This window comes from Orcinus orca, chromosome 11 (genome assembly GCF_937001465.1).
Source record: "Orcinus orca chromosome 11, mOrcOrc1.1, whole genome shotgun sequence".
Lineage (NCBI taxonomy): Eukaryota > Metazoa > Chordata > Mammalia > Artiodactyla > Delphinidae > Orcinus > Orcinus orca.
The window spans coordinates 88,479,649-88,491,789 of record NC_064569.1 but is presented as its reverse complement, the minus strand read 5'-3'; the positions used below and the strand labels follow the sequence as shown (position 1 = coordinate 88,491,789).

The window sequence follows — 12,141 nt, the reverse complement described above, 5'->3', positions numbered from 1 at the left end:
TCATTCCTGAGATGGGCATCATAAATCCAGAAAGTCTCAGAATTTCTGCATTGGCTTCTTTGAAACTCACATTTACCTCCTTGAAGCTTTTGATGCAGAGCTCAGGAAAGATTCTGAGCTAAGCTCTGTAAGCATGGCCTGACGTTAATGATGTAAGCACAGAACCTACGCGTAGTCCTGCCTTGAGAGTCTAGGTGCGGCAAGACTGGAAAACATTTACTGGGAGGGAAAACTGAGATTCAGCTCTTCCCCCTCACTCCATCTAATTAGCTTCTTAACGAGCATAGACCACTTTGAATGAGCTGGAAGAACGCCTTCCTGTTATAAAAACAGAAAAACAAGCATCCATTTGTGAGGCAGAGTTACCGTTTTATTATCTCCAACTAGGAGTGGCCTGAATATCCAGCTGGCTCAACCAGCTAATTATTGCCAGAAGGAGACCACAGAGCAAGTGTTCTGAAGCTACAGTTATTATTTTTGGTAGATCCCCTCTTAGCTTTTAGCTTATTCGTAAATAACCTGGTTCAGTAAATTGCCTCAAATAGTTAGCTTTGGAAAAAACAAGCTTGTCCCAGCCATCACACCAGATGGAGCATGCTCCAAAGTGGGCCTTCTATGGGAGCTTGAGGGAGATGGATGTGGCTGGAGTGAGCCGCCGGTCACACTTGCCCGAAATGTTTTCTAGGCTATTGAAATAGGGCGATGGACTTCAATTGCTCAAGTCTATCAAGTTGAATTCCAAACCTTCTTCTAGGAAGGATCTTGACCCCGTTCCCAGTGTTCACCTTTAAGAGGAAGTGGGATTGCCCTTCCTCAAGCATGAATCCGCATGAATCCCTGTTAGCCCTCAGCTTCCACAAAACGATGTCAAGGCTCAGTTTTCTGCTAATGCTTGTGAGTGAGTCTCTTTTCCACCAGGAGCATCAGCCCAAGGGCCACTGCACCTCCTTTTCCCTTTGCCTAGATTCTCTTTACCCAGCTATTCCCATGACTGGGCCCTTCATTTATTCTTTCAGCAAATATTTATTGAGCATCTGCTGTGTGCCAAACACTATGCTGGGTGTCAAGGGTATAAAAAGGAACGATAAAAATAGTTAACATTTATTGAATGCCTATAATGAACAAAGAGTTCTTCTAAACTATTTACATGTATCTCATTTAATGCTCAACAACAATCCAAGTCATCCACATTTGATCAGGAGCAGTTTCTTCATATTAACAAGTTACTGAGCGGTGAGTGCGCTGGGGAGCGCAGCTGCGGGCGTGGGGGGACAGCAGCGGCGGAGCCTGCCCGAGAGCGGCTGTGGCCAGAGCGAGAGCAGTGGAGACAAAGGCTACGATAGGGCCAGTTGTGAGTGTGTGGATTTTTGAGTAAAACCTCGAACCCAAATGAGAAGAAACCTTCAAGGAACAACTTATACTGACAGTGAGTCTACAGTCATCTGTATGCCTATTATGGAATGTTCTCAACCCAGAGATAGCTCTACTGACAAGGAGTGAGTGACTACCTGTTAAGGTCCTGAGTCAAGACAACAATTTTTATACCTTTCCTGGTGGTTCAGAAACTAGTCTCTGTAGAATCAGAAGCAAAGAAAGGAAACAATCTGACCTTTTCTTTGTTAGATTGACTACATAAGATACTTGACTTCCAGGAACAAAAACACAGAGAAGTAATAAAGTTATTATTTTGGCATCGTTGGACATATATTGAGAAGCCTGCTTTGTGAAGCTTCCTGAGTTGAGATTTGGAAACTTCACTGGTGCTCATTTATAACTTGGACTGTAAGCATGAGTGAATTCTGGTTGTGTTTCAACTGCTGTATTGCAGAACAGCCTCAACCTAAAAGGCGCCGGCGGATTGACCGAGGTATGACTGGAGAGCCCACAAACTTTGTGCACACGGCTCACGTTGGGTCAGGAGACCTGTGTTCAGTGGGATGAATTCCGTTAGCTCCATTCAGAACCAGATGCAGTCCAAGGGAGGCTACGGGGGTGGCATGGCTGCCAACATGCAGATGCAGCTCGTGGACACAAAGGCCGGATAGCCCCAGACCCCTACTCCACGTGATGGCGTCTTGTTCACCCTGTTGTGATTGCTCCAGTGACACGTTACTATTCTGCTCTGAAGAATCCTGCACTTCCTTCAGCTGGCATGCATGCCTTTGGACTCGTGGACAGAGTTCTTTGGATTGTGGCCTAATGATTGATTTTTATCAATATGGATCTGATTTTAGCATGATCTTTTTTGTGAATGCTAGCACTGTTTTGCATTTTTTCCCGCATTTTTAACAATTTCTCTTTCCAGCTCCAACCCCTCTCTGCCTTATGATTTTATTGGTAAGCAAAGAACTGCTATTTTAACTTGTCACCATTTATGTATATTTTGGAAGGTATGAGACCCATAAGCACAATGATCATTTCTATTCATTTGAAACTTCAGCAGAGTAGTATCTGCATGCCTTATGAAGTTGCTTGTGTGGGAGCCCATGGGATGCCAGAAATGAACATTTCCTTGCTGCCACGGGCTGATGATACTGCTACTATGAGAGAAAGGTTAGCTGTGGCACCAAGTCACATCAGTTTCACAAAAAAAGGCAATTTGTAGCTTATTTTAGAAGTATGACTTTTATTTAGAGTTATAATAAAAGAAAAGCTTGCATTCCAAAAAAAAAAAACACGTTACCCACATTTTGCTGATAAGGAAAGTGAGACACAGAGAAGCTAAGTAAATTCCCCAAGGTCATGCAGCTAATAAGTGATGGAGCTGGGATTTGAGCTTGCACTCTTCAACACTCTGTTGTATTGTCTCCTAGCAAGACACAGGAGGCTCTGGTTTTCTTTGGCTTACATTTTAATAGAGGAGAGAGACAATAGCACATTAGCAAATAAGTAATTTCAGATAGTCAAAGATGGTAAGAAAAAATAGTGATAATTCTGTACAGACTTCCCAGGAAGGAGTAGCTACTTGATATCAGGTAGTTGGAAAAGCCTCTGGGGGGTCATCTGGGCTGAGACCTGAAGAAACCAGCCATGGGAAAGTATTCAGGAAAATTATTCCACCAGTGGGAATAGCAAGTACAAAAGCAGTAAGTCAGGGACAAGTTTGGCTGAGTGCAAAAGAGGGATGACCAGGAACCAGATCATATAAGCTTTTCAACCTGGGCTGCACGCATTTGCCTGGGAAGCTTCCAGAAATACTGATGACTTGGCCCACACCCAGAGAGCCTGAGGAAATCAGTCTGAGGTTTGGCTTAGGCAAGAGGAATTTTAAAAGAGATGATTGCAGCAGTCCAAAGAGGGATGATGTGGCCTGCACCACGGTGGTGGCAGTGGAGATGCCGCTCTCCTTCAGGCGCTGCTCTCTCCACACAACCCACCTGTGGCCACAGGAAGCACGTACATCCTTACCTGGATAAACCAAAGGCAGGATGCTTACCTGCAGATGGCCTGGGAAGGATTCAGCACCAGACACATATCGGTCTTGCTGGGCGTCCCACTGAAGCTCCTAGCAGACGTAGCACAAGGGAGGAGTGGTAGGCTGGCATAAACTTTTCCTAAGAAATCACCGTCTCAGAATCTCTAATCTCCAGCAACCCAACCTTGTAATATCAACATGGGTGAATCTACCAGTTCTTGGCCATAGTGGTCTCTGTCACAGATCACTTTGGGAGGTGACATCTTTGTCTTCTTGCTGCAGCTCTAGTTGAGACAGTGCATTTGTCAGGGTTGTCCAAAGAAACAGAAGCCATAAGAAGTGTATACATAGATAGATAGATTTATTTTAAGGAATTGGCTCACGTGACTAATTTGTCTTCTAAAGTACAATTCAGTGGCTTCCTCAAGGAGGAACCATCACCACTGTATAATTCCAAGGCATTTTCCTCACCCCACATCCTTTAGCAGTCACTCCCCATTCCCCTTTTACCTCAGCTCCTGGCAACTATGCATCTACTTTCTGTCTCTGTGGATCACCAGCTTATACTAAAGCAAATCCCATATATCACATCCTTTCCTCTGTAAATATTTCAGTATGGGGACATCCCTGGTGGTCCAGTGGTTAAGAATCTGCCTTCCAATGCAGGGAACGCGGGTTCAATCCCTGATCAGGGAACTAAGATCCCACATACTGTGGGGCAACTAAGCCCGTGCGCCACAACTACTGAGCCCACGCACTCTAGAGCCTGTGCACCACAACTAGAGAGAGGCCCACACACTGCGAGGAGCCCACATGCCGCAACTAAGACCTGATGCAGCCAAATAAATAAATAAACAAATATTTTTTTAAAAATACTTCAGTATGAATTTCTAATACATAAGGACTTCTTTTTTAACGTAGCCAAATACTATTTTTACACCTAAAACTTTGGTAATAATTCTTTAATATCTAGTAAATAGTCAGTATTCAATAGTCCTATGTTAATTGATTTTCTTTCATTGTATCCAAATAAAGCCTTCACATTTCGCACGGTTGGAATGATGGAAGTCTCTTTTGATCTGCAGCAGTTCCCTTCGTTCGGTTTTGTTTTTCTTGTCATTTATTTGTTGGAAGGGGGGAGAAAAGGTCATTTTCCTGCAGAATTTCCTACCTTCTGAATTCAGCTGATTACAGCTCTGTGGTGCTCTTCCAGTGTCTGCATTTCTTATAACCTGGTGGATGAATATAGAGACTTGGTCTGATTCAAGTTCTAGGTTTTGGCAAGAATATTTCATAGGTGGTAGTGAGTGTTTCTCTTGCATATCTGTAGATGTAATCATGTCTGACTATCTCTCTTTTAGGATTTAAGACTGATCTGTGAGTTCAGGTGTTGTCTGCCTGATATACGCATTAGGGAGTTCTCCACCAGTCTTTCCCAATGGTCTTTGGCATTGAGCATTGTTGCCTAGATCTGTTGTTGCAGTAACATAATTGTTGCAGAAGGCTGATATTCTCATTCTCTTACTTATTCTGCATTTATTAGCTGGCACTCATCTAAAAAGAAGAACTTTTCCTCATCAGTTTGGATGACTATACAGGAGATAGCTTTGGCACTGGATGAATAATTGCATAAATAACTGTAAAAAAAAAAAAGCATTGATTGATGGTTCAAGGTCAGCAAAGAATCTCAACAACTATCTAATTAAAGATAAACAACTTTAGTTGAGCACCTACTAGGTGCCAGGTGCTATGCTAGGTAGGTCCTTTGACATTCATTACAATTCTATTTAAAAATCATAATAATCCTGCAAGGTAATTGTTATAATCACCTTTAATAGGTAAGGAAACTAAAGCTCAGAGAAGTAACTTAGGTAAGATCAAAGAGCTGGATTACATGTATAGGAAGAGTGTACCAAAATCTTGAATGACATAGAGCTGAGAGGGAAAGTTAACAGGTCAGACGACAGAATCAATATTGGATTCCAACCAAGACTGGAAAAGGTAGACATAAAGTCCTACTCAGGGATTAAAACCACTCAAGTCCAAGCTTAGAGAGAGGTGGATTCTCAGGATCTTGTGTTTAAAAATGATCTAGAGACATTAGCTTAGAACAAGCTCCACATGGATCTTAGAAATGCTAATATTTTATTTAGCTACGTTAGTAGGAGCAAGATTATTAATAGGCACAAAGCTCCATGTGGATGAGAATCATAAACCTTGTTCTCTGTTGCACCCCCAGCCCCAGCATAGTACCTGGAAAAGTGATCAGTTAGTCTCTGAATATAATGGGCACTCAATACATATTTGTAAATACTTACATATACTTATTCGATCATAAAACAAATTTACTGAGCGCCTATTTTTCCCTGCTGTTCTAGGTGCTTGAAATACAACAGTGCTCTTGCAGAGCTTATATCCCAGTGGAATGGTAGGGAAGAAAGACAACAAACAAATAAATAGATAAGGAAGTGGTGGTGGAAATGCTATGGAGAAAAATTAAGCAGGGTAATGTGAATGAGGAGTGCTGGGTGGGAGGAGTAACCTCACACATGGTGGTCAGAGAAGGCAGCTCTGAGAAGGTGAGGCTGGAGGAGAGAACTGAATGAAGTGAGGCTGTGAGCCATGCAAGCAAGGAACAGCAAGTGCAAAGGCCCTGAGGCAGGATTAGGCCAGATGTGTTCCAGATAGAGTGAGGTGACGGTCTTATCCAATCTCAGCTGGTAGGACCACATCTGGAGTGTGTGTGTAATTTTGGACACCACATAGTTTAAGAGAGTATAAAAGGGGAGCATTTAAGGTAGTAAAGGGTCTGGAACCAGCTCACATTGGGATGGGTTAAAGAAAAGAGTGACTTAGGCACAGCTGAGTGGCTCTCATCCAGTGGATGAAAAGCAGACACAAGGCAGAGGGCCGAGATGTACCCTGTATGATCAACCACTGGAACCATTCGCTCACTCTTGGTCTAATATACAGTAGAACAAGTTCCCTAAGATGGTATGAGCCGCCTTGCCCAGTAGTGAGCTCCCTGTTATTAGAGGTGTTCAAGCAAATAGTGCACAGTCTTCCGAGGCTGTAGAAGATGACTCGCCCGTCCCAGCTGGGATTTGGAGTAGGAGACCTCTGAGATGAATCCCACTGAGGAGATTCGGAATTGTCCCCTGACTCCTCTCTCCAGTTCCTCTCCCTTGGTTTTCACTCTCCCTCCTCGCTCACCCTGCTGATGGAGCACAGGTGTGCATGCACACACTCACACACACACTCACCCACTCACTCACACCGGGGTGGTAAAGCAGTTCACAAAGCTGGAGAGGAGGAAAGTGTGAGAAACTGAACAGGGAAACAGTGAGGGAAAGGAGGTAGGAGAGATGGGGGGCAGGGTGAGGGTGGCATGGAAGGGAAGCAGGAAGAAGGAGACAGGCACTGAGAAGGGGTCAGGGAAAGCGGAGGGAGGTAGAGAAGTAGGGGAAAAGGAGAGATGGAGAAAGACGGGAGAAGTAAGAGGTGACAAAGGAAAACACAGAGGGAACGGGACAAAGAGGAGGAAAATAATACTAAAAGTAAGAGGAGAAGAATGGGAGAAGGCAGTGGATGTGGGAGAGAAGAAGGATGGGGCCCAGGAGGAGGAGAGGGAGGGAGGGCGAGGAAGGAGGAGAGAAGAGACAGGGGGCGTAGAGGGGACAGGGAGGTAGCGTGAGAGTGTGAGACTTCAGAGTCAAGGAGCTCGTGTGGCACCCCGGCACGGGTCCCCAGAGCAGGAAATGGGTAATCTTGAATCACAGCTCATTTCAAGCTTCCTGTTTTCAGCTTGTCTCTGTGAACAGTTGGAGGGGTTTCCAGCTAGTAACTCCCTCCCCGGGCCAGCAGCCGTTCCACCCTCCCCATGGCTAGCCGTCCTCAATAGCTCCTCACCCCACCTCCCTTTATGGCCTGAGCACCCACCCAGAGTCCCCTCCAACACCACCCACCAGGCCACCCGCTCCATTCTCCAGGGTCCCTGACTTCACCAGGTTCTCAAGGCTCACAATGGAAGCTGTAAACCTCTCACAAGTACTGGGCTCACGCTAACTGATTGCACCACTGGCGCTACACTAGGACGCGGTAAACCTCTGAGTGTGGAATCCAGCCTGAGCATTTACAGAAAAATTCATCTTATAAAACATTTTCCCTGAAACACATTTTCTTTGCCTTTTTCCAAGCACCCTTATTTTTCCTTCCATCCGCTTGCCTCCTCCCAAGTTACAAGCAGATCTTTATCCAGCCTTCTTAAAATCAATCCAGCAAACACATCTGGAGGATCTGCAACATGCCAGGCACTGGTGTTACAACTGGGACCGAGACATGTTGTCTGTCCTTAGGAAGCTCACAGTCTAATGGGGAGACAGACATGTGTGGAGCCAGCGGGAGAGCCGGGTTTTATGGGGCTCAGACATCACACGATTTGAGAACAAAATTACTAGCCCATGTGTGAGAAACCTGGGTTACCTGCTCAGTCCTGAAGAGGGCAGGATGAGCTCCCCACCCCAAACAACCCGACTACTCTAGGAGAGAAGGGCTCACAAAGGGAGGTTGGGATGACCACTAATTCATTAATAATTAAACCTCTACATCTATACTTTCTCTCTTTGCTCTCTTTTGTCTATCCTGTGAATAAATGAATGCATGCATGATGCATTCAGCAAATATTTACTTAAGGATGAAGTTCGGCTGCGGTTACAAAGACCTAAGGTGGCTTAGACAAGCTAGGACCTTCTCTCTCACCTAACAGGCTCCTTCCATCCTGTTGATCATTCCTTCCTGGGGTGTTGCCCTTCAGACACAAGGTCTTCAATGGAGCCCACTGCAGCTAGCAGGACGAGGAAAGGAGGAAGTGAAAAGCATCCCCGCACACAAACTTCCCTTATAAGGCAGACCTGGAAGTTCAGGCCCCACTTCTGCTCACATCTCATTGACCAAAACGTGATCGCACAACCATGATCACACGACTACACACAGGTGCCAGGGAGATGGGGAGGTGTAATATTTATTCTGGATGGTCATGCACCCCCAGACCAAGGTGCTTCACTGCTATAGAAGAAAAGAATGGATGTTGTGGACAACCGGAAATCTCTGAGACAGCCTGCAGTGTATGCTGTTCTGACTAGGAAACCAGAAGTGGCTCTGGTCCTTTCCAGATCCACCCAGTGACAAAAATGAATTAGACAAGCTGTCCCTGCAAGCTCTCACCCCCATTCTTCCATTTCGTTGACTCTCTCTTTACCGGATCCCAAATGTTGGCTGAGAATGAAACATTATGACCACCCAAGGGGCAGTTGAAGGAAGAGGAAGCAATACAGACTTTGAAGAAGTTGCCATGGTCCACCACCCTGTTGCTGTAGCCAAATTCATTGTCGTACCAGGAAATGAGCTGGATTGTTGTATTTCACGCACCTATATTGTATTTCAAGCACCTTCAAGGGGCTGTTGAAGGAAGAGGAAGCAATATAGACTTTGAAGAAGTTGCCAGGAAAAAAAGGGAAGAAAATAGTGGCATGAAAACCAAATTTCGAAAAGTTCAGTGGCTTCAGATACCATAGAATGCCAAGGCAGGATAGGGAGCAAAGGGAGCTCTATTGTATTTGCCGATGAGGAGGTCGAAGGTGACCTTTGCCAAATCAGTTTCGGTGGAGTGGTGGGGAATGACATCCAGAGAGAGCTGGTTTAGGAGTGAGTGGGAAATGAGGATGTAGAGACAGAGAGAGCAGTGGTAACTGAGGTATTGAAAAGCAGGAACAATTTGAGATTAGTGGATCCATGATCATGTTAATCCAAAGGATAAAGAATCAATAAAGGGCAAGAGATGAAAAATACATGGCAGGGATATAGTTTGGCTGCTTTAACAAAGTCCAAAATAACCGTAGCTTAAACGAGATTAAGGTTTACTTTGCTCTCGTAGGAGTCTGAGCATACACAATCCAGGGCTGACTGGGGACTCCATGGTGTTGGAAATCCAGGTTCCTTCCACCTTGTTAGTCAGCCATCTTCAACAGGCAGCTTCCATCTTGTGGTCCAAGAAGGCTGCCCCGGCTCCCACCATCATGTAAACATCCCAGTCAGGAGAAGGGAGAAGGAAAGGGAGGGTTCCCTTTATCTTAAAGGCACCACCCAGAGGCTGCTCGCATCACATCTACTCACAGTTTCACTGGCCAGACTTAGAGACTTGACCACATCTACCTGTAAGGAGACTGGAACAGAATAATCTTTAGCTGAGAGACCAGATGCCCAGGTAAAACTTAAGGGTCCTATTACTGAGGGAGGAGGGAACAGCAGGCAGTCAGAGCCTTAGAGGACCTAGAACAAAGGGTAGCTTCGGCCTCCGGTGGGAGGAGGCCCCCTGCCACTGAGGCTGGGTTGCTCAAAGAGCCAAGAAGAGAGGTTTGCCAAGCCTCCCTCCCCCTCGCTGTTTACGATCTGTGGGGTGGGACCGCAGGCGTGCACTTGTAGATACTCTGAGATTGTTCCAAGAACAGCTGTGCTTTTGGAGTCCTGAGTTTCATTCCCAGCTCTGTGCTTAGCTGCTATATGGCCTTGGACAAGGAGAAAAATCTCCCTTTCCCCATGTTAAGTGGCCATAATAATGGCCACCCTGCCTGCCTCACAATCCTGTTTTGGGTCCCAGAGGAGGGCTGTGAAGATGCCATGTAAGTTGTGAAGTTGGGGCAGACGTGGATGGGCATCATCATGGAGGGAGGGAGTGGTCAGGGCACTGCTGAGCCTGAAGGGTGGGCAGAAAAGGACTAGAAGAGGCTGTAAGGCCAGGACCACCCCCCACCCAGGCTACTCAGCACCCACCCAGCCCCCCAGTGGATCTGGCCTCTGCCCACTGCTGGCCCAGCTTCAGAACCCCTCTGCTGTCCAAGTGAGGACGACAGGGGAGGGAGCACCCACCCAGCTGTCCACAGGTGCTGGGAGTCAGCCTCTGTTATGTCCTGAGATCGCTGTCACAACGCCTTGGCCTCCTCCCCTGCACTTGGCCTTGGAAGCTCTCCTAAGACCTCTCCTTGACCCCAGGACACCACCGCATGTTCCTGGCCTCAGCCCAGTAAACAGTGTGAGCGAGTTTCTCCCCCAGGCCTTTGGACTAGCAGAGCTAGCCATGTCCAGTGCGTGTACACTCCCACACACACACATGCACACACGGACTGCACACACAAAAACACCGCGCACCCCACACACAACGCACATGCAAACACCACACATATACATCACAAAATATACATTCCACCCACATACCCCACACACCCCACACGCACGTCCTCCACACACTTCACACACACAACCCACATGCACACACCCTGCCCATGCACACCACATGCACATACACACATACATACTCTCTTCTTCCTAACTGGTCTCTCTCTATCCCACATCACACCCCTCCATCCAACCCTCTACACAGCTGCTTGAGTGATTTTTCTAAAACACAAATTAGGCTACTTTCTTGTTTAAACTCTTCTCCGTCAAGTGGCTTTGCAGAGTCTTCAGGCTAGCATCCTAGCCCCTACCAAAGCTGTTGAGGCCCTCCATGGTCTATTCCCTGAAGACCCTCTTCAGGCATCCCCCCACCCTCCTGCCCCCTTGGCCAGTCCAAACTGCTGGCCCATCCCCCCTCCCTACGGGCTCCTCCTGCCTCTGCCTTGTCCATCCTCCATCCTCTCCAGAGAACGCACCTGCTCCATAGTCCATGTGAGAATCGCGTTCATTCTTCCAAACCCTGTTCAGAGCCCACCCCTTCTATAAAGATTCCCTTGACTCCCCAGGTGGAATGCTGCCTTTCTCTTCCACAGGAAGTGGTGGGGTGACTTGTTTTCTAGGTCTGCCTCCCCTGCCAGGCAGGCGACCTTCTCAAGGTGACTGTATACGGTGCAGCCCTGGGTCCCAGCACTGGGTAGGTGCCCAGTGAACGCTGGGTGGGTGGGTGGGTGGGTACTCAACCCCTCATCCTCCCACACAGATCAAAGTAGAAAACCAGCATGACTACCAGGACATCACCAGCATGGTGGCCATGGCCAAAACCTACGCCACCACCGAGGCCTTCATCGACTCCAAGTACGACATCCGCATCCAGAAAATTGGATCCAACTACAAAGCTTACATGTGAGTCCCTGGGCAGGGGCTGGGGAGCTGGGAGGAAGGGTAGGAGCAGAGTGTGAGAAGAACGGAGATTAAAAATACACGTCATGCCCTGTCTTCTCTGCCCCAGAGCAGAGACCCCATAGGGACATCATTATTCTCCCTTTCTGTCTCCTTTACCACCCTTCTTCTCTGGTTAGTACAGCGGAAGGCTGATGCTCCATCATGGCTTATCCCAGGGTAGAAATCTGTCCACCCAAGTGACGCCTGTTTCCCCCAGAGAAAGAAAGACTGTTGGCATGCTTCCAAGTATATACCTGATGCATGTCATAGGAGACATACATGGAAGAGAGGCTTAGAGACAAATCAAGGAATGCCTTGCTGAGGGTTGTGAATTTTCTTCTCTTCCCTTCTGAGCAGTGAAGTGTCATGATCTGACCTGTATTTGTAAGAAGATGGCTCTGGGGCTGTGGGCTGCAAAAGGGTTTCTCTGGGACAAATAAGAGCAGGAAGGAGATTACATCAGATTTCTTCAGCTGCAATTAGTAAAAACCATACCTGACTAATTTGGTGGAGTTTTTTTTAAGGGAATTTATTAGCTGAATGATCAGAACTAA

At 46.7% G+C, this 12,141-nt stretch overlaps 1 protein-coding gene and 1 pseudogene across 2 annotated transcripts in view; both read left to right on the top strand.

Moving 5' to 3' along the window:
• The window catches only part of SYN3 (synapsin III), a 461,812-nt gene that overhangs the window by 424,570 nt on the left and 25,101 nt on the right, over window positions 1-12,141 (top strand). For both annotated transcript variants that reach the window (XM_049694415.1, XM_004269401.3), the window contains exon 8: window positions 11,406-11,548. In XM_049694415.1, coding sequence (XP_049550372.1) covers window positions 11,406-11,548 — 143 coding nt within the window. The remainder of the gene's footprint in view (window positions 1-11,405; window positions 11,549-12,141) is intronic.
• Window positions 1,294-2,393, top strand: LOC117201135 (CDC42 small effector protein 2-like; annotated as a pseudogene).